The sequence below is a fragment of the Serinus canaria genome, chromosome 7 (assembly GCF_022539315.1).
Source record: "Serinus canaria isolate serCan28SL12 chromosome 7, serCan2020, whole genome shotgun sequence".
Taxonomy (NCBI): Eukaryota; Metazoa; Chordata; class Aves; order Passeriformes; family Fringillidae; genus Serinus; species Serinus canaria.
Window position 1 is genome coordinate 17,998,089 of NC_066321.1, and position 20,705 is coordinate 18,018,793.

Sequence of the window (20,705 nt, forward strand, 5' to 3'; positions counted from 1 at the left end):
GAACAGATAAAAAAGAATGTATTTCCTAATTAATGGTTCTGCAAAGCAATCTGGAGCCATGAGCCAGTCTGCAGATAAGACTTGTACCTAGTTCCCTAGGATTCTTTTTAAATTAGTCATAATGTGCTGCTTCTGGAGCTACAATGGTAAAAGGTATTCTAAACATATACGAGACTGCTTTGACAAATGAAAGCAGTTTTGCGGGTAACTGTTTTGCAAAAGTGTTTTCTTCAGGGCTCTCCCCAACTTCATTGATGTGTCACCAATCAGCATATGTGACCTAAAGGTCACATCATTTCAATGCAAACTTATCATGTGGTGTTCTCAAGACATGTTTATCATACACATATTTGACAGAAAAATAAGTCTAGTGTCTCGATAAGATGATAATGGGGTACTGAAAGGGTTATGTTTGAAAGTATGAGTTCCATGTTATTACATGGATCCTTTGATCAGCCTTGTTGGGGTTTTTTTATTCACACTTCTGCAAACTGTTTGTGTTCAAGTGGGAACTGCATGACTCTGGGTTTGACACTGCTTTTTCACTTTGCTTTGAAGTGCCAACAGCCTTCTCAAGAGGCATGATGTTCTATTTTAGTAATCAAGCACTGATTTTTGTTACCTGGTGAGAACAGATACAAAGGGCAAATTGCATGTATACCCCTGAAAAATTGATTTATATAATTGCATTGGAAGTCTCCCTTTGTATAGTTTCTTATGCAGTATTTTTTTTGTGTGTGCTTTAGTCTTTTGTCTCTTTTTTGAGATCTCTTTGTCTCGCTACATAAATTACAATAATGGAAATCACTAATGTACACTCTGTACCAAATATATCTGCAAAAGACACATATGGAGGTAGGTATTTTTGCACTGGGTGTAGTAGATATGAAATAAAAATTTGCCCCATTTTGTATAAACAATGTCTGTATTTTAGTGAAAATTTGCAAGATATTTGTGGAAAGAAGATTTGGAAGAAAGATTTGAGGCAGCATTTTGTTTTCAGGTTTAAAATACTCAAGCATTTTTTATTCAAAACCCTGAACTGTTGGTCATTTCACAGTAGACTTGTTTCTGTTACAGGCTTGCTATGTCACAACTGGCTTCTTTTGCAGTTCCCATGGCAACAAGGATTTTTGAACTGCAAAGCAGGATACTGCTTTGAGGGAGTATAAATATTCTTTATTACGGAAAAAATTTTGATCATTGAAAGCTGATCAGGCACTCTGCTGTTCCTCCTCAGGTTCCTCTCCTTAATCATCTGTGTTTTGCCCATATGTTTACACCTAAATGTGAATTCTTATTTGACAAGATTACCTGTTCTAATTTTTAGCATGGTATAAGAAATTATGAAAAAATTGTCAAGCCTTACTGTGGTGATAGCATAGAAAAACGTGTTGTCTTCCAGATACAGTCTCAACAAGCCAGAGAGCATTCTATACACCTAGAAATTTGTATGTTTATAAATTTATGAGCATTGTATATGCTTATAAAAACTAATGAGAATTTAGTTGCTCAGGATTTGCCCTGCTTCTGCTAATGTGTACTTTGGCTTGAACTTGTTTCCAAGATGCATTCATAAAATATTTACTTCTTTAACAGACTTACACTATATTTTTTAAATGAAGGATCTCAAAATACTGCACTCGATTCACAAACTAAAATTTATTAACAGTGGCAGAAATTTTGTGTGTTTTTCAGTGTATGTCCCTCACCATCTCAGATGAGCAAAAGTGACATGGGATGTTTGGGGTGTATCCTGAACCAAACAGCTATAGGATAAGCCTTGATGGAGTGACTCTGCTTGGGTCTTTCTTCAAAGTTAGATAGGTTTTCTGTGTTGTTGTTTTTCCTTCTGAGCACTCATTCCAGAATAAGAAGCCAGTTCTTCAGATTTGTCAAGTTCCCACCATAACCCCACAGTTTGGTATGGGTTGTTTTGTTTTGTAACTGGTAAAAAAGGAAATGAGAATTATAAAGTTGCTGAAACAATCAGCTCAGGTAAAGTAGATAATTTACTGTTGTAAAAGCCTCTGAATAGTACATCTAAGAAATTTATCCTCATAATGTGTGGTAATTTAAAGATGTATTAAAAACAAATTTGGAAAGTAAAGGCAGCTGCCAGCGGCCTGCTGGTCTTCATGGTTTGGGCTGGGAGACTCTGTTTCCCCCTGCCACTGTCACCACACACAAATGTGGATTATTATGGAATCATGAAAAGGAAAAAACACCACTGTGACCTCTACAACTGGAGCTGTTCATTCAAACACAATCAGTTCTGCTGGAGAAGGATCATACAGGAAAGAGCAACCTACTATTTAGTAATAACTTCATCCAAATACCCATTTTTAAAGACTTTTCACTAATGCTATCACCTATGTAGGTTATAGCTGTAACAAAAGAACTTGCATATACATGAGAGAAATTGAGCCTAGCACCCAGAGCCAAGCATGAATACCCTGGATACACATAATTTTTTTTCAAGTGAAGCTAGAAGTTCTGGAATTACTGATTTTATTTTTTTTTCTTCCATCTAGCTTCCATTGAAGTCAATTCAGAGCTAATATTGGAAAAATGCTTACAGGCTGCAGAGGTATACAATTCATAATGCTGTATGTGATTCTGGAACATTCTGTTTGGAAATTTGAGAAACTGAGGCTGTGAAAACTGGAAATTGGAAATGGGTCTGAAAAGATTTACGGTGGTGGATAGCATCTGGCAGTGTATTGCATTGCCCCTCCTCCCCTGCCTTCCAACACAACCTCAACTCACTTGTAAGAGCTTGAAGGCTTATTCTGGAATTTGTTTTCTGGCTTTGCTTGTAATACTAGGCAGTGCAGTTTTTCACTGAATAATTTGTCCAGTGCTCCTTAAGAATTCAAGAGAACAGATAATTGCTACCTTGGGGTTTAGGCTGAAGAAATGCAAAAGGTTTGGGAAAAGGGATCCCTTAAATGCAATCAGAGAGTAAGAGGAGTGGAGTAAGAATGTCAGGAACTCTCTGTTGTTCTTGGTGAGGAAGTGAGGCTGGTGATTCTGCATGAAGCTCGATGAATGGGTCCCACAGCTAGCTTCTGCATCTCTGTTGAGACACATTAAGAGTGACAATGTGATGACATAATCACTGACCCCAGATTGTTCTCAGCTATAAATCCTCTGGTTGCAGTCTCCACTGTTTCTCTGCATGTGCCGTTCACGTTTAAGGGCTTTTCAGATCATCTCCAGCACCATCTGCTGCATAATGGAAAGAAAACAATTGCGCTGTGTGTGGAGCCAGCTGACTCCCTGAGTGGATTTGGGGGGTTGCAAAATCCATCTCGTCTCGAGGAACTTGTCTGTCTGCTTGTTCTCCCTGCCATACTGAGCACTAGTCACTAGGCTGCCAGTATCTATGAAAAATAAAACAAAGTAGGGACTCATTGCAGGGACATACGCGCTTTTGAGCTGCTCGGATGCTTTGTGAGTCTTTTCATGCTCGGAATACCGCCCGTCCTGGTGTCCCCCCAGGTGGAATCAGGGAAACTTTGTATTTGAAGCACCTTGTCAGTATGAGTGTGCTGGTAACGCTGGTGGTGCAGGGCGGTGAGGGGATGAGCACAGCATTTCTTAACTGCAAGCGTTCGCTAGGTGTCAGTGCCTGATTGCAGCCGACTGATGCTCTTGCCGAGTTCTTTGATTGTGGTACCTCCCTTAGGAAGAGGGATTTTAAAGAAAATTCACACTTTTGTTTGCAGAGTGCAGTGTGGGTTGCATTTAAGGATAACTAATGGACAAAATATTTACTTCAGTCTTTTTTTAAAGGAACAGTCTGATAAAAATGCTGGTATTAAAATAAAATTACTACTATGTTTTGTGCTTAATGAAGATAATTTACAGACTTAGAATAGCTCCTGAACTGATCACTATCAGGCTTTCTTGTCAGCATCTGGTATATTACTGATGAAACACTACTCATACTGCTGCTGATCATGACTGTGACTAAAATTCCTATTAAGATGTGAAAAAATTGTAGTTTTTATAGTGATATATTATCTATAAAGTGAATACATTAAATTATTATCAAAACTATTGTTTTCCTTAAGAGATGTTAAAGATCAAGTCTGTAAATGTCAGTCAGAGAGGAGGAAAGCCCCAAAAAATATAGCTAAAATTGCCTGCTTTTCTGTTTTCTTATCATATTGTATCCCTAGAATGAAATATAGTGTTTATTAGAAAATCTTGAATTGCTTGCATCTCACTATTAGATTTTTTTTAAAAAGGTAGACTAAAAGAAATTATTTAAAATCCATTTTTAAAACAGATTTAAATTAATGTTTAGTTTTAGTAATAAATTATTAGGGAGCTCATCTTTTCAATCTATGTGGAGTGATCAGAATTCATCTAGAAGTTTAAATTGTTCAAAAATGGTTTTGGTTTTTTTTTTTGTTTTTCTTTTTTGTTGCTTTTGAAGGTGTTTGGTGAGAGTTGTATGTTAGTAGGTCAAAATAGCAAAAAAAGTAATTGATGTGATATATGAAAACATTTGAAATGGCTTTCCTGTATCTTCCAGTTTATATTGAGCTTTTCCTATTATATTTTAATCCATAACATTGAGTGGATGATATCCTTTACCCTTGTATACTTAGTCTATTTACAAGTGAGGCCTTTTGTAGAACTGTTCCAGGTTACCCATGGGGAAGCACCAGTGGTCATGCTAATAGAAAAGAGAATTTAGCTTGGTTACAAAGACAAGTTTTTGACTTGTGCTGTGCACTGTATTTCTACATATTCAATATGTAGCAGAAATACTGAAGGGATTGTCTGATGGCCAATCTTCAGTATTTTCCCTGTTTGATGTATCTGTAAAAAGGTACTATCTTTGATGCCTTCTTTGTTTCATCATGCCACCTACCTGTGAGAAAAGAACAGTCTGATCATCAAGGGTGGATTTTTTCTGCAGTTACATTTAAGCACTGCATCTCTCATCCTGGGACATAGCTACCTGACTGGACAGATTTTTCAGACAATTTTTGATTGAGTTTGTAAAAGATCTGTAAGGGATACAATAGGAAGACTGTGGAGATCATTGTCTGCACCTCTCCCTTACAGACACTCTGACTATAAACACTTGTTCTAAGTAAAGGAGAGCTTGAATGACTTCTCATTGCATATGACTTTCTGATTTTGTGTCTGAACACTGAAGGAAGCCTGTTCTCCAGCTTGTATCACTCATTAACTTTACCAAAAATTATCTATTCACAATGATGCAAAATAAAGCAGACTCTGTCACTGCTTTGAAAATCCTTCCTAGCCTAAGGCTTAACAGTTTGTGTAAGAAGTGAGGCTTTTTGATTTTGATGACAACTTTGGGATTCTTCCAGAGCCTCTCTTCAGAAACTGATCTGTCTGAAAAGAGCTCTCTCTGCCCAGTGACAATGTTTTTTGTCTTTCCTTGTTTGACATGTCTTGAGAAAGCTGTTTAAATTAGTTCCTGGTTGTTGCTTTTGACTACCCTGGTTTTCACTGCAAACCCTGACCTTCTGTTGGTATGGCTCCTTCAAAGTTTGTGATTCTGCTAAGCATTTTCTTGCAGGCTTGCTGCTGCACTGAAGGTGATTAAAAAGGCATTTGCAAGTCAGGAAATCTATTTGATGTCTATCTGCAGCTACAACCTTCAAAGTAATGCTTACTGTGTTTTTAACATAGCCAGTAGAACTTGTGTCAGTCATCCTATATTCAGTCATCCTGCATGTCACTGGGGCTTCCACCTTGCTGAAATGGGCATACCAGCACTGTTGGATATCTGAATTTATGAGCTTTAGAGTACAGTCAGCTCTGTGCAGTGGAAATCCAAAGCGCTGATCTCTTTTCTGTGGGTGAACTCTTAATGTGATTGGATTTTCTCTTCTACCAATGATAGCCATGTACTTGTTTATTGTAGTTGAGAGTAGTTCCTAAGAAAATGAGAGACTTGGATCTGTTTTTTCCTGGCCTGAAAGTGTTGAAATTGACACCTGAATCTTTCAGAGACATAATGTAATGAACAAGCTATAAATAATGTTGGGAGGATAGTGCTAAGCAAGGGCCTGCCATTTCTCTTGGCTGATATTGGATGAAATGGGGCATAACACTCTAATACTAGGCCACTCACTTGTGTGTAGGGATCATTTGGCTTTCTCCTTCACAAGATTGATTTGGAAATAGGAACTAGACTCTTGTTCCCTGCCAAGTGAGCGTTCTCTTCTAGAATGCTTTTGCAGATCTTTATGTGAAGACACAGGTTGATTTTTGCAGAACACTGCTTTCTTTGGTGCAGCTGAAGTTCCTGTTACTTGGGGAGTGAGGACATTTTAATTTATCAGCAAAATCATGTACATTTTGAATTCTGCCTTAGCTATGATGGTGGAAAAAGTTAAATAATGACCTTTCATTTTTCAAGGAGACAAATTAGGCACTCTCTGAATTTTTGAAAAAGCAACCGATCTTTCATATAATTTTCCCCTCATTTTTTTAACAGCTCTGCCACTTATAAGTTTTGAATTTGTTTACTATTCATTCGATAGCTTAACTTAATGCCCTGCTCATCATCTCTTGTGTGATTAAAGATCTTTAATCTTTATGTGATGCAAAACTTCTTATGTTTCTTGTACAATGGTGATTTTTCTTTATGTTGCTAAAAAAAAACCACACTAGGACAAAACCATGCATGGAACAGGCATGAGAATGGCCCCAAGGAAGTGGTGTATTGAAAGGCTGGTAGTACTGGTTAGTCAGATGTCCTTATGAACTGGACATGATTTCCTTGGATACTCTTTCCTTGTCTGTTTTGGTGAGTTGTGCACAGCGGCACTGGGAAAAACACTGAGTACTGTCAATAGAAACAGTGCATGGCCTTTCCTGAAAGTATGTGTGGGATAAAGGAGGAGCTCCTTCAGTGACTTCTGGGATTACATTTTGCACAAGTATTTAAAAATGTAGTACTTTTGTTGGTAGAAATGCAAAACACTAATAATTTTTTACATCAGAAATTGCTATGAAAAAAACCCTTGTTTGTCTGTATGATGTACTTGAGGACCTGATTCACCATTTGATACCTCTTTTGGTGACTGGTTGGCACATGGATATATGTAACATATGGCACAAAATCCAATGTCTAAAACAGGAGAAATGTGATTTTAGATATCGGTGTAGCCTTGTCACCTCTCTGGTCACCTGTGTGAAGTGACTGTGGGCAGCCCCACAATCCCCAATAAAAGTAAAAGGCTAAGGGCTGCTTTTAGTGGCCAATATGAATGAATATGAGCAATAGGTGGGGCTGAAGATAGGGTAGATGTAGACTCATGAATGAAGCTGGGCAGGGGAAAGAGCTGAAACTTGCCAGGAAAAAAAAATTAGGAGGTTTAGGACGCTGAGCATGTGGTTGAAACCAGGATGATAATACTCAGGGCCAAATTCATCTAAGTTAATTTTTGTTTTTACTCTTGAAAAAAATGAGAAATGCTCACAATTGAGGTGAGCATCAGATGTTTGGAGGAAATGTATTTAGATATTATCCCTGCTCTTAATGTTTTTCCACCTCTGTTCTTTGAATTAAAATGTTTGTAACTGTGGTATAGTTGCTTAAGCACATAATATTTGGCTTCATGCATTTATGTTTCTGTATGTTTTATTAACCTTAAAGGCTTCATCAAGTCAGTGCATTGGTAGAGGAGGAAGAATATAAATAAAAGAAGAAACTCTTGGCTGCAAAATAAGCAGGAGAAGACCCCTTATTAATCTTTCAGGTACTCAGCTGTGTTGACTAAGTAAAATCTCGTAAGGTGCCTGTGTCATAGCAGTGAAAAGTGGTGTTCCTCCATGACCTAGCTGTCAGTCTGTCTGTGTTCCTTTCAAAAGGTAGTACCTCCTCTTTTCCCTTACTGTTGGGCTGTGCCACCATCACTGGAGCAGATATGGCTAAAAGCCAAGAATTTTTATTTACCACTAATGAAAACTGGGTTAATAAACTTTTTCAGGTTTGTTTAATTTTGCCTTTCAGTCATGAAGCGTAGGCTATGGTTCAAGAGAAGCTTGTTTTTGAAATCTAACGTTTTAGGCTTTTATATTGTTATTTAGTTATGAGTAGTCAAATCTGGGTTTTGGGAAGTGCTTACCTGACTTAGTTGGTTTACAAATAAGCAAAATTGGAAATAATTTCCATGGTAGAAAGCTGCTTTATAAGGTAGTCACAGATGAGTTAGTGGAAATCTATGTATACTCTGGTGCAAAGTTCCTTGCTTACCTTGTGTCTCTTTTTGTGTCATTTGTCATACGACTTTTGCTTTGACTGAAGGCAGATGACTATACTTTTGAGCTGATTGAAGGAATATAGACTGAATGTTGGTAAGTGGGTGGGAGTCTGAGAAACTTGAAATTTATGTAAGTTGCATTTCTAAGAGATTAAAATTAGTCTGCCTTGAATATGTTTTTTGGTTTTGCCTGAGATTTGTTCTTACCTGGCACTATTTTCATGGAGGTTTCTGTGGTGTAGGTTTTTTTTTTGGTTTGTTTTTAATTTTACTTGATTTCACACAAGCTTGCTACGTATATTTTAAGAAGAAAGGAACATTTGTTTTGGTTTTCCTTGGTTTTGTTTATCAAGGAGTAAAGAAAATCTTATTTCTAATGGGTGCTGCTGTACTGTTTGTCTTAAAGCTGTGGCAGGAGTTTTTGGCCCTTAGCAGTGCAATAGTCAGTGTAGTCCTTCCCCACTCGCCCCTTGATGAAGCTTCCCAGAGTGCCCATTCCCGAGGCCCTGGCAGTTGCACTCCCAAGGCCACACCTGCACAGCTGTGGCCAGAGCCCCTTCCTGGCAGGCGGCCCCAGTGACCCGGCAGGCCCTGCTGGATGCCCAGCACAGCCCCCTCACACAGCCAGACCAAGTTTCCTCACCATTTCCACCCCAGGTTGCCCTCAGCAGAGCTTCACATGTCCATAAAGCCCTTTATTCCTGGCACAGTAACACAGAAACAGCTGGAGCTGGTTCCTCTGAGCCAGGACCCCCAGCAAAGGCTTTGTGCCTTCACAGTGCCAGTGTGGAAAAGTCTCTCCTCTCCTCCAAGAGTCTTCAGCCCTTGCTGCCTTCCCTGTGTCCATTCACTGTGCTGGTGTCACCCAACTTCATCTTCTTTCTTATTAATAAATTCCTGTCAGGACCCAGGGCATCCCTCTGGCTGTCCTGAGCAGCCAAGACCCCTGCCAGGGGTCTCAGAGACCCTGGCACAGAGCCCAGAAATGCCTGTGGTGTTGATTATGACCGTGGAACAAGTTACCAACCTTAGATGAAGATCTGCAAGCCATGAAAAATTAAGTAGAATGATAGTGAATTTATCACAGGGTGAAAAAGTAGATTTTGGGTTTTTTTAGAATGGAGACTCGGGGCAAGATGGAGGGATTTGGGCATGTCCTGCCTTTCTCCTTCTTCTACTTCTTGGCCTCCATCTTCTGCTGTGATGTTGGCACTTTCGGATTGGTTTAGAGCAGAAGCTCACTGTCTAACATAGGTGATAGGTATTGGAAAGTAATTGTAAACATTGCATATGCAGTATTTAGTATTAAGACATAACATGACCCCGGGGGCAGGCAGGAAGCCTCTGACTGTCCTGCTGAGCAGACCTTGGCAGGATAGGAGTAAGAATTTTGTAGATAAGATACAATAAACAACCTTGAGACCGAGAAATGAAGAGCCCTGACTCCTTCTTTAAGTGCTGGACTGGGAAAAGACACTTTCTAACTTCTCTCGGGGTCACTCTAGCTAGAGGCTCCTACAGATTCCTGCTGTGTCTCTCAGTGTCTGTTCACCTGGCCAGCATCACCAATCTTTGTGCCTTTTGTCATCCCAGAGTTGACAGTTCACAGCCTCTTGTCTCTCTCTGGCCTCCCACCCAGAGCTCAATCTGCATCTTCATCTGCAAGCCAAGCGTCTCAGTGTAGTTTTTACAGCTCCTTGATAGTTAATTCCTCCTGCAGTAACAGGAGGAATATATTCAAGTGCCAGATCCACTGACCAGTATGATGTGCCTCATGAAAAGGGCTTGGTTTGTTTCTGTTCTGAACTGTAGCAAACACGGTTCAGCTCCTTTGGACACAGTACAGGCTTACAGGTTCTGTTGAAGAGTAAAAATGTATGAATGCTGCCCTTAATGAACCTTGTTCTTTCCTGAAAGAGTTTTGATTTTCAAAATATAGGGTGATGTGTTTTCATTGCGCATTGCTCATAATTATCCACCACCACTTCCAGCCTGAACTGTCTTCAGGTTTCGTGGAATGCAGTCAGTAGCGCGTTGAAGCCAATATGGCTTCTTATATGCATTCTGCATTTTGCACTTTGCTGTTTGACTCTGGAGGTTTTTTTTAACCAAAGATTCATGGAAACTGTATTTCACATATCCTGTTTGATAGTTTCAAACTACTTAAACCTCAGAATACTGAGATTCTGCAGGCATTTCTTAAGACTGTGAATAAAGGTCTTATTTCTAGACCCATGTGAGAAATTTGTTTCAACATCCAAGGAGCAATCTTTCAGAAGAGGATTTTGCTGTGGAAGACCTGACCTCTTACAACAGGTCAGGTGATAGCTCTTCTGCTCCTGAGCTAGCCAGTAACCACTGCTTGTCTTAGGCAAATACCTGAGCCTGCAGTCATTACCCTGGTGAACAGACTGGTGACTGTCTCAAAAGTCTGCCCGGAGCATTCTCTAATCATCAAGCTCCACCTGTGCCTTCATGAAGGATGTTAGAGCTGCTCTCACGCTTGACAGGAGATATCTACAGTAATTGGTTTTAGTGAAGGACTGTGTGATAAACTGTCATAAAGTTTTGTAACCAGAGTATAGCTTCTGGGATCCAGAGGCTGTGAGTGCCTGTGCAGTTTATGAAGTGGAGATCAAGAGATATTAGTTACCAGTAAACAGAGTTCTTTGAGATTTGTACATCTACAAGACCATTTTGCCCTCAGCCATTTCTTGCCTTCTCTCCTACTTGGAAAGATTTGCATTTCAGGAAAAACTAAGATGGTGAAGTTGGTGCTATCCAGTTCCACAGCCTGAGGGTTTATTTAGGAGGGAGCTGATCCTGTCAAACTATTTCATAGAGGGATTTCCAAAAGAAACTTCATTCTTTGTAGAGTCAGAGAAAACAGAAGGAAATATTTTGGTAGCAATACAAATAATCGGGGGGGGGGAAGCAAAGGAAGTTGTTGCAGGAATCTGCTTTCTGGTGGAACTTTCCTTTTTTCCAATGTAATATCTCAGGAGAAAAAATATAAATGTGTGTGTTATGCAGCATCAAGTATAGGTAAGTTTAAAAAAAAAAAAGGAGAACTAGCCAAATAAATACAGGTACAAAAAGTAATTCCTAGAGTCACAGCAGGGACTGGGTACAAACCTGGATTGTTTCCATTTCTCCATCTCTGTGTATATGTGGTTAATTAGTCCAATAATGGCACTTTGGAGCTGGAAAGCATTGCCGAGATTTCGCAGGTGCTGGCTCTGGAAAGGGCCGGTCGGGTCCAGGTGCTCTGCCGGGGAGCAGCCAGTGCAGCAGGTGGCTTGGACAGAGCAGGTGAGAGGGAAGCCGAGGGCAGCTCGGCAGTGCGGGGCAGCTCAGGGCCGGGGCTGGCTGCCAGGCTGGGCTGGAGCCTGCTGGGGAGGCGGGTCTGGGATCCCTCGGGGCTCGGGAGGTGCCTGGCCGGCTCCCAGCAGGGCACTGGGGGCGCAGCTCCAGCAGGGCCCCGGGGGCAAGAGGCTCAGCTTGAAGGAAGGGTCCTGGCAAGGGGTGGGCAGGGGCTGCTGCTGCCTCCCTCTGTCAGGGCCGCCGGCTGTGCTGTCGGCAGGTTGGGCTTTTGCCCAGGCAGCCTAACGCCCCCACCTGCGCAGGAGAATGTCCTCAGCACTCTGCAGAAGTGAATTTCGTATATTTAAAATGCATTTATTATGTAAACGACTTTACTCAGTTCTTGATGTGCAAATTGGGGCAAGTTTCACAAGGACTGTCTGATGTTACACAGAAATCTGAGGAAACTGGCAAGGTTAGGTTCTGGAGATTGCACAGACCCCACTGCTAGGGAGGCTTGTGTGTGCAGCCCTTGTGGAGTGTGGGGGAAGCAGCAGCCTACTTAATGCTAATCGGTTTTTGTAGCAATGCTATTTGTGTTTTACTTTAGAAACACTGTCTGTCTGTGTTAAGAGTTGCTTCATTCTATGCCTGCTGTAGAGCTATTGGGGTTTTTGTTGGTCATACTCTCCTATTTTCACAGTAGATTTTGCAAGGCGTTATGATTGACTTGTTTATACTGCCCATTTTTCTGGCTAGCTATTCTGATGGTGTTTGGGGGATGGAACAGTGCTGCAACTTGCATCTAAATTTTAAATATGTTTATTAAGTCTAATTGTGGCACTGCAGTTCTGTATGTCTGTTAATTTCTCTTAGCACTCAGGCTGGTTGAAAGTTGAAGGTGAAGCTCAATTCCAGATTTCTTTCTGCAGACCAAAAAGAAAATAAATTTGAAGTCTTCCAGCCAATTGCTTATCAAGGCCAAATGTCTTTTTAGGTGCTTCTCAGTATTCCCTTTTTTCCCACTAAATAAAATGGTATTGATTTTTTGGGTTTGAAACCTAATATAGTTTTTTAATGCTCGCAGGAAAGGATTTCCATTTTTCTAGGCATCTAAGAAGAGGTTTTATGTTAAACTGAGGTAATTTGGTTAAAAAGACACCTACTTTACTTGTAAAGACAGAATCTGAATGTTATGCACAGGATCTGCTGGCAGTTTGTTGTGATAAGACTGACAGCTAATTTTTTCAGAAGCTAAATCAGCTATTACTTTGTAGTGAAAGTATGCTAATTGGTATAGTCTTGCTGTCGTTAAAGATCAATAATTCATAGAAGAGAACAGATGCTTGTATTTAAAGGAATTCACAGTTAATTTTATTGGAAAACTATAGCTGGAGATTAAAATTTGTATACACAAAGGTATTTGTCAGCTTCTGCTGCTTAATGTTTTTCTTTAAAGGGGAAATCCTGGAGTACAAATGCTTTGATATGGCAGTAAATGATATCTTAGCTAAGAAGACTCATGTTTGATTTTGATTGTAAATGTAATTAAACTGTCATAAACGAAATGTGATGGTGCTGTCTTCAACTGAGCTGTTACCTACCTGATTTATTATAGAGAAGTAGAAAATAAAAATTCTCTAATCTTGGAAAAAATTTTTTCAAACTAGATTTAAGAGGCTGCAAAGAGACTGGAGTATATTTCAGGCACATTAATTGAAAATTGTTCTCCTAGTCATTCTCTGCATCTGAATTCTTATTTAGGTAGAAAGTTTTGTGTAAAGTTCATGCAGCACACTGAACATTAGCTACTCTGTTATAAATACAGTAAAATAAATGTGCATGTACCAGTTATACAGGTAGAGTTTTACACAGCTAAATTCAAGAAAAAGGTATCTACTAATTATTCTTTTTGAGGTATTTTATAAATACTCCTCAAACGGAAAGAAACATATTTTGTAGGAAATTCCTGGCATCTATCTCTGAATTTTTCTAATTTGCATTGAGGTTTCAGATCCTTGTCTGCATAAAAGCACCACTGTTATTTTGATAATCACAAGCTTTCCTAAATACACAGCAGCGCTCTTCACTGAAGATCTGGATAGCTGAGTCAGTCTCAAAGAATGTATACAGGCAGTAACTGTCTTCCTACAGCTGTTTGCTTGTTTTTTCCTTACAAAGAGGAGCTGAAAGGGAGAATTCCTATTCAGTAGTGGAGCTGAAGGCTTATTAATAGACTGGTTTTTTTCTTGTCTTTAAATTTTGTCATTACCTTTTAGTACTGAGTGTCCTCACTGACTACTAAGTAGCTTATTAAAGCTGGTTTTTAGATGTGCTTTTTTTGTTGTTTTCGTCTTGCTGTTTTCCCATTTTGCTAGCATGCAGATGGGGGTGGGGAGTGGGAAATAAGGGAGAGAGCATGTTCCAGAGGATGCCAGGATGACTTCAGTTATTGGATGGCTGCTGTCTGATGGATGGAGAAAGGGGGAGTAAACCTTTCATTCTGCACTGACAGAGCTGAAACACAGAAACCGGATTTACAGGTAAGGGTGAAAAAAATTCCTGTTATGAATAGCTATTCTTGATCCTTGCACAACATTTCTTGGATAAAAATGCATGTGCAAGCATCTTGCTTGTTCCTCACAAATGACTCTGAAGCAGCTTTTCCCGTTATTATTGCTGCTGCCTTGGAGGTTTCTACGGATGTGAGATCCATAAACAGTGAAATCATAGGCATGCCTGATGCTGGCAGCTTTCTCATGTGACAGGATACGCATTGCATCTCATTGATGCTGAAGTTGCTCAGTAAGCTGTAGGAAGAGAGGTCATTTTGTGTGATGGAAATACTCATGTTGAAAATACAGTGTGTGCTACCAACAGGAAGAGAGTGCTGGAAGATCTAAAAATGCTTTCTTTGAGTTTGCATAGGAAAATGCTTCTGAAAAAACTGCTTCTGAAACTGTCTTATTTAGTGGTGAACAAACAGTAAGAATGGCTCCTCAGCACTATTGAAAGGGATTTTGTAGATTTTTTGCATTATTTTTAGGTTTGGAATGAATGTAGTTGATAACTCAGGTATAAAATTATCTTTTTTACAGAGGAAAAAAAAGATGCATATTATTAGGTGTATGAGACAGATAAATCTTGTAGTACCTACAGCATTTACGTCTGAGTTTTAATAAAATGTTGAAATAGCTTGCTTCTGCAGAGTTTGTGTTAGCAGCAGCTGTTAGTTCACTCACTCTGGAGATGGCAAGCAGCAAATAAATTGCTTGGTACATGAAGTAGATTGGTTTATCAAGTCACATTATATGAGAATATAGGACTAAAGGCAGAAGTCCTGGCCCCACTGAAACAATTGGATATTTTGATATTTGCCTCACTAGGGCAAGGATTTCAATGAGTCAGCTCTCTGATGACTTATCTCTACATTTTACACATAGGAAATAATTGTTATACAGGACCCTGTTTTGCTAGTTTGAAGCAAAAATATTAATTTATGTAAATAAATTGTGATTATAACTGATTTGACTGTATATATATTTATAAAGCTAAAATGGTGGAATTTAGTTTTAGTATATTTCAGGGATTAAAATCAGTAAATGCATGAATCCATTTTTGTCCCTTAAAGCAGACCTACAATTACTAAAAATTTGTGCCATAAAGAAAAACTGGAACTAGCCAATAGGACTCTTATGAGTGCTAAAAAGGACTGGAAGAAGCTTTGTCCACTGTCGACTTGCTTATGTACCTTACCATTGGGAGTGGTGTCCTTTCCTCCTAGCTGTTTCTTCAGAAAATGGAGCCTGGTATGTTTGCTAAAAAAAATCAGTAATTTGCAGCAAATGTCGGTGATTAAAAAAATTATTCTGAAAGACTGGTGAGCTGTATCTTTTGTTTGTTTGAGGTTTTTTATTATATTGAAATGTAAAACTAGTAAACAATACTGACTGAAAAATAGTGGAGCTGTATCCTAACATTTGTTATTTGTAGGTAATGGATACGTATCTGAAAGCATAAGCTCAACTGTTAAATTACAGTCTCAAATCCATCTATTCAAATCACTTTCCCCCCATCAAATGGGAAATCTGACTCAGAAGTGCTCCAGTAACAGAGTAGTTGATGAAAACAGAGATGTAGTTCCACATGTGTTTAAATTATTCTGTCTCCTTGGAAACGCTGCTGCTGCAGATGGATTCAGCTTTTGGTGGCTAAAAATATCTGCCGCTTAATAATGACAGCATGAAAAATACTGAATAAAACTACTGTGCTGTCACTAGTTTTAAAGTTCTCTAATGATTCAGGTATTCTATGTGAACTACAGATTCATATTTTCTGTCCAGCATTCACTGTCAACTGCTGCCAGCATTCACCAGCTCAGTGGAAAAAAGATAAGCTCGTTAACCTTGGTTGGAGACCCTGCTGGGAAGGAAGCATGTGAGTGGGAGGTAGACTAGATGAAGAGTTGGAAAGCAGGTAGAAAGTTGGTTTAAAAATTCATGGTGGTGATGCAGGTAAAGTGTTGTATAATATTTGAAGATACAGGGTTATTCCCAGGGAAGTCATGGTAGAAAAAGTGTGCTTAAGCACTGACTTTGTAAGTTAACAACCTGCATATGAAAGAATTTTTCTCTTTTATTTATTATATTAGCAAATACTTCCTTATCAGTTGTATATGCAGGTGACTGAAATACCATGTAAACCATTTAAAGTAAAATACTAAATTACCTCAAGCAAAAGCCAAAGCCTCTATCACTAAAAAACTTGTTACAAGAAAGAAATAGCATTCGATTACTTAGCATTGCTAAGCAATTTCATCTTTTAAAGAATTAAATATTTTCAGTTAAGAATGTGTAACCTCCAGCAGCTGGACTCAGTGATCCTTGTGGGTCTCTTCCAGCCTGGGATATTCTGTCATGCTATTTTTTTTTTAAACCATTTCTTCATTATTTATTCCTTCTGCATATCATAACTTGTTTTGTTGTTAGCTGGTATTCAGTATAAATGAAAAATGCTAGTTTTTTCTGTTTCTGCTTCTTTCCCATTGGATGACTTCCTTGTGCCTAGAAAACAGAACAAATGACAAACATTTTCATAGTGGGCTAAATATACCCCCTTGGATTCTTTTATTTTTTGTGTGTGTATATATATATGATTTCTGGTAGCATATGTTAGTCAGTATGCTGATTCATTTTTCATCATTGAAAAGGGCATTTTTCCTGTTATGAAGTATCTTAAAGATAGCATTAATATATTACAAGGTATTGTGACACATACAAATAATTAATCCTCTGCATGTTAATACTAAAATCCGTTTTTAAGTGACATCACTAGTACCAAAAGTCAGTTAAAGTGAGAATTGAATACTTGCTTTTGATTACTTGAAATCACAGAATCAATTAGGTTGGGAAAGACCTCTGAGACCATTGAATCCAACTATGAACAAACACCACCATGTTAACCAGATCATGGCACTAAGTGTCAAGTCCAGTCTTTCCTTAAATACCTCCTCAGTCCTTTCCAGTATCTAATCACCTTTTCTGTGAAAAAGTTCTTCCTTGTGTCCAGCTTAAATCTCCTACAGCACAGGTTATGACTGTGACCTCTTGTTCTGTTGCTGGTTGCCTGGGGAGGTGGCCGACCCTCCCCTGGCTACAGCCTCCTTCCAGTGCGTTGCAGGCTGGAAGGTCCCTCTGAGCTCCTCCAGGCTAAACTCCCCCAGCTCCCTTAGCCACTGTCTACCAGCACCCCAAGCCCTTTTCCCTGGGCCACTTTCCAGCCACTCTGCCCCCAGCCTGTAGCACTGCATGAGGCTGTTGTGGCCCATTTGTAGGACCCAGCAGTTGGTCATGTTGAACCTGAGGCTCTTGGTCTGGCCCATCTATCCAGCCTGTCCAGGTTCCTCTGCAGGGCTTTCCTACCCTCCAGCAGATCGACACCCTGACCTAACTTTGGAAATTTGCTAGTGGTAGACTCAATCCCCTCATCAGTAAAGATCATCAGTAAAGGTATTAAACAGGGCTGGGCCCAACACTGATCCCTGAGGGACACCACTCATGACTGGACACCAGCTGGATGCAGCACCATTGGCCATCAGTCCCGGGGTCCATCCATCCAGACATTCTTAACACAGCAGAATGAATGAGAGGAAAAGATACAGTATCTTCCAGTCTATATGAGACTGTCAACGTGTTAAGAAAGCAGATAATTAAATGGATTATTGAAACTTTTCTATGAGTCTTCTTGAGAGTAATTTGTTTTCAACTGAGGTGGACAAACCTGAGTTGCTTTAATTTTAAACCTTCTTTTCCTGTGTATGTAATTTAAATTCGATGGAGATAATAAGTAATCTAAACCTTATTTGAGGAAGTAAAGGTGTGATACATTGCTAGAAGTACGTCTTTGCATTTTATAGTGATAGCCAAGTTGTGCCAATTTGAATCTTTTGGGTTTTGGATATAGAAGTGTGTTGCATATTGCCTGTGATGTCTAGGTTGTGAAAGATAATGATGATACCATGGAGGAAGTACTGTGGCTTTTTTTTTTTCTGGTTTGGTTTGGCTTTTTTTATAGCAAGTCGCAAACAGATGAGCTGAGGATTCTGCCAGGCTAGATTTTTCCAGCAATTTTCAGCATTGCTTGTTCATGTGGGAACAGAATTCTGTCCTGTACAGTTAATACCAGACCACAAGGTGAAGGCAATCTTACCACGTTTCCCACTGGGCAGAAAACCTCCGAAATACCCACTTGTCTTGTTTCTAAGCTGTAATCTCCTAAAGTTAGCCCTTTTTTTAATCTTGTCATGTAGAAGTAGTACTATTATTGTCAAAAATTGTGGTCAGAACAAGGTATGAAATATTTGGTCATTTTTTTACGTAAAATTTGCATCTATCCTGCTTTCTATCACTTTCCTATCACCACTGTGCACACATCCCTCAGTACTTAAACAGTTTAACTGGAAGAGTCTGTTCCTGTATTTTTAGAAGAAAAAAAAGAAAGAGGAAAACCTAGTTCAGAGCAAGTTTTGCAAATATGCTGCAGTATGGTTTTGCATTACAAGTTCATGCTGCTGCTCTTGGAGATCAGATGCTCTGAATTTGGACACGTTGAGTGATTTGTGAGTTTGTTTTATTTTGATTGGTTGGATTTTTGAAAAGCTATTAAACATAACATATTTCAGAGTAGAGAATGGCTACCCCCTGTGTCAAGATGCAGAGAATGTGGGGCAGAAGAGGAGAGCTGTTGAAGTCATGCTCCCTCTGTAGTGGCTTTGATGGCAGTGGTGAAGGAGCAGCCAGGCTTTGTGCTAATGCAGCATGTAGCAGGGAGCTGAGTTATGTGTACTGGGGCTGGACAGGTGAGAAGGCCCCTTTGGCATGTAGCAGTCATGGCCATGCTGTACTTTGGCAGGAGATACACAAGATTCCCTGCCAGGTTGTGCAGTTCCTCTGCTGGCGGGGTGCAAGATTGACACTCATGAAAGAACAGCATGGAAAATCAGCACTGAAATGGTATGAAAAGGTGATGCAGTGAGCCAATTAGTATTACTACATGGGCTAAACTGGGCAAAATTTATATTAAAAGCCACTTATTTCCAGTACTCAGGAAGTTGATAGCATTCCAGTCTTCATTACAGAGCTGAACCCTACTGCCATTCTTGCAGCTGGAAGCAGCATGATGCAAAGCTGCTGTGCCAAATACTTTGCTGCCAGTCTCAGAACCTCATTCCAGTTGCTGGGAAGGTGCTAAGCAAGCCAAATGTTGTATGTTCTTTTATAAAGAGGTGCCGTAAAGATGTGTTGGCCAGACCTTTGCTGCAAGCAGTCTGGCAATACAGTCAATGCCAATAGTAGTAAGCCTTTTCTGGGAGCATCCATACAAACTTGAAAATTTCTTCTGGGACACAGGTAGTAATTTCTTTTTTCTTTAAAAAGGATAAAAGAAAATCTTCTGCAGAGATTTTAGGTGAAGGAATTTTAATTGATGAAATTTCATCATGAAAACTCAAAACCTAGAAGAGAAGTGCCCAATACCAGGTCTTCAGTAGTTACCTGAAGATGATGGAAAGGACTTTGACAGTGATGCTAATAGTGTCCTAGATGACTTATATGGAGGTTAGGCATTATGAACCTGAGTGACCCAGCTTCACAAAGTCTTTCTCCTGAATCTCATGTTTTCCTATGGGAAGGAAAGCTTGCTGTAGTACGCTTAGAAAATTGTTATAAATGAAATACAAAAAACAGCTGTCTCAAACAGCTTTTGTGGACAAATCTCAAATTGAAAGGAAGGCCCTCTTGCTGAATTCCTCTGGATCTCTTTCTGCCAGGTTGCACCTTCATTGCTGGAGACCTGAATGCTAAGGTCCCAGCTTCCTGGTTGAATTAATACTGCCTCTTACTCATTTTACTTTGTTCCCTGGGGACCATGCTGAGAGAAAATTTAAGAAAACTGACATAGAATTTTCTTCTGTTGGCCGAGTTATACAAGCATTTCATTCAACTGTTGAGATCAATTGATGTAGCTTAGAATTAGAAGGCCATTTCACTGCTGCTGTATGCAGGATTCTTGTTTGAGTGATGAAGGGGGGGAATTTGCATGCTTGGTTCATGTAGGACCCATGTGAGATCTTCTGGAAAACTAAAGGAGCCAGATCTGTCAGCATCTGTACTGCTTGTAGATGCAAGAGGTGAGCATATGTCAGCATCATTTCTGCATCTTAAATTCATTGCCAGTGGAGCTGGGTGGCATGTGTTAGATAGAGTGTGCAACAATGTGTAGGCAGTCTAGAAGATTAGTGGATTAGTACTCAAGTGTGAAATCAGGAGTACTGTAAAGTGATGGTATAGAAACGCTGCAAAGAGCAGACTTGGCAGGATTTGGCTTGCAATGCCAGGACAGATTCCCTAGGTTGAATTGTGCAGTCTTATCCTGCAGGATTTACTTGGCGCTGTGGATTTAGCTAGGCTGAAGGAAACGAGGAGAGAAAGACTTTACCTATTTAACGTTTGTGTAAGTTGATCTCTGCTGTAAGCAAAAATATATGAGTAAGATTATACTTAATGGAATTCCCTGTACCTATACAGTGTAGTCTCTTAAGTGGAATTAGCTTGCTATGTGTTTGTAAATTTTACAGATTGT

At 39.6% G+C, this 20,705-nt stretch overlaps 1 protein-coding gene across 3 annotated transcripts in view; it reads left to right on the forward strand.

The window, feature by feature from the left end:
- Positions 1–20,705, forward strand: part of CSRNP3 (cysteine and serine rich nuclear protein 3) — a 90,810-nt gene that overhangs the window by 4,198 nt on the left and 65,907 nt on the right. The window contains exon 1 of one of the 3 annotated variants that reach the window (XM_030241245.2): positions 13,999–14,110. The exons of the other annotated variants lie outside the window; for them this stretch is intronic. Within the exon in view, the coding sequence (XP_030097105.1) occupies positions 14,042–14,110 (69 nt within the window). The 5' untranslated portion in view covers positions 13,999–14,041. Of the gene's footprint in view, positions 1–13,998; positions 14,111–20,705 lie in introns of those variants that run through there. 3 annotated transcript variants of the gene reach the window in all.